This window comes from Anoplophora glabripennis, unplaced genomic scaffold (assembly GCF_000390285.2).
Source record: "Anoplophora glabripennis isolate ALB-LARVAE unplaced genomic scaffold, Agla_2.0 scaffold437, whole genome shotgun sequence".
NCBI classification, from domain to species: Eukaryota; Metazoa; Arthropoda; class Insecta; order Coleoptera; family Cerambycidae; genus Anoplophora; species Anoplophora glabripennis.
In genome coordinates this window covers 273,524-274,770 of record NW_019416527.1, presented here as the reverse complement: position 1 = coordinate 274,770, position 1,247 = coordinate 273,524, and the positions used below count along the sequence as shown (strand labels likewise).

The 1,247-nt window shown below is 31.4% G+C and overlaps 1 protein-coding gene across 1 annotated transcript in view; it reads left to right on the top strand.

Annotated features, from left to right (window-relative positions):
• Positions 1–350: 350 nt before the first annotated feature.
• LOC108911055 (protein sidekick) overlaps positions 351–1,247 on the top strand; it is a 118,702-nt gene continuing 117,805 nt past the window's right edge. The window contains exons 1-2 of the mRNA XM_018715881.1: positions 351–381; positions 650–742. Coding sequence (XP_018571397.1) covers positions 351–381; positions 650–742 — 124 coding nt within the window. The remainder of the gene's footprint in view (positions 382–649; positions 743–1,247) is intronic.

Sequence of the window (1,247 nt, the reverse complement as noted above, 5' to 3'; positions counted from 1 at the left end):
ATACATTATTTTGTTATATCTCAAAGGGTTTAGGCAGCGTTTTCGTTGAAAGCTCCCAGACGGCTTATTTTTTTCCGACACCTCCAACAAATATCGTTAATGTATACAAAAACTTAACAAATTATATACTAAAACCTTCCTCGAGAACCACTCTATCCATTGGTGAAAACAGCATGAAAATCGGTGCAGTAGTTTTTGAGTTTATCGTGAACAACAATATGTAGTGATGTAGTGATTTATACTAAAACATAGGTATCTATTTTCTTGAAAAAAAATCCACAATATTTTTCAATCGCAGTTGCTCATAGTCATCGTTAAAGTTCTACAACCATATTGGAAACAAATTGACAATGCCTCAGTTCAATATTAAAATGAATATTGGTGCAAATATTGAATACACTATCATGGTTTGTTGTTTAACTTCTCTAGTGTCCCTCGTATTCACATTAATTTCATGAAACTTTTAAGCACAAAGCGCGAACTTTACCCGCATAATGTGCCCGTAAACTAATTTATTTTTTAATTACCTTTTTATCGAAGTAAATTAACTTTGTTAGCATAAAAATCAGATTTATTAACAGCTTAAACGTGTGTAATAATTTTGAGGTCGTGGCGGTCCTTTTCTGACGTATTTTTTTTCCTGTTTCAGAAAATTTACTGCAAGCGCCGAGGTTCACAACGATGTCGAGTAGTAGCATAATTAGATTAGGAATCACGAAAATCGAGATGTGTCAAGCGTTTGGTAAGTAATTTGTAGGTAATTCTGACAACTGTATTAATATTTTCTCACTTTTTTTGCAAATATCAATTCTTCTGCAGCGTAAATGTATCGATCATCAGACTATGATGTAAAGTTTTATGAGATAAACTTTTCTAACATTCGAAACTGAATTTAATTTTTACCTTTAAAATTATTGTATTTATAGTCTGTTTAGAAATGAAAGAGAGTAATAAAAGCTTATTATGTATGCAAATCGTAAATAAATGTAGTACTGGTGCTTATATTCAATATTTTTATATTATGTATTTTCCGTATAGATAAGGTGTACTTTTAACAAAACTTTGTGCGATCGGACTGTACTAAATTGTAGCAGGTAGCTAAAATTTAATCCCCGACAATCCGTCTTTGTCTATGCCGCTTCAATTTCTCGGTCCATTTCTCTTATAAGTAAACAATATAAAAACAGCATTTCAAAACATGAGACTACTTTAAGCTTCATAACCGGGTTAAAAGGGTTTTTAGTAAT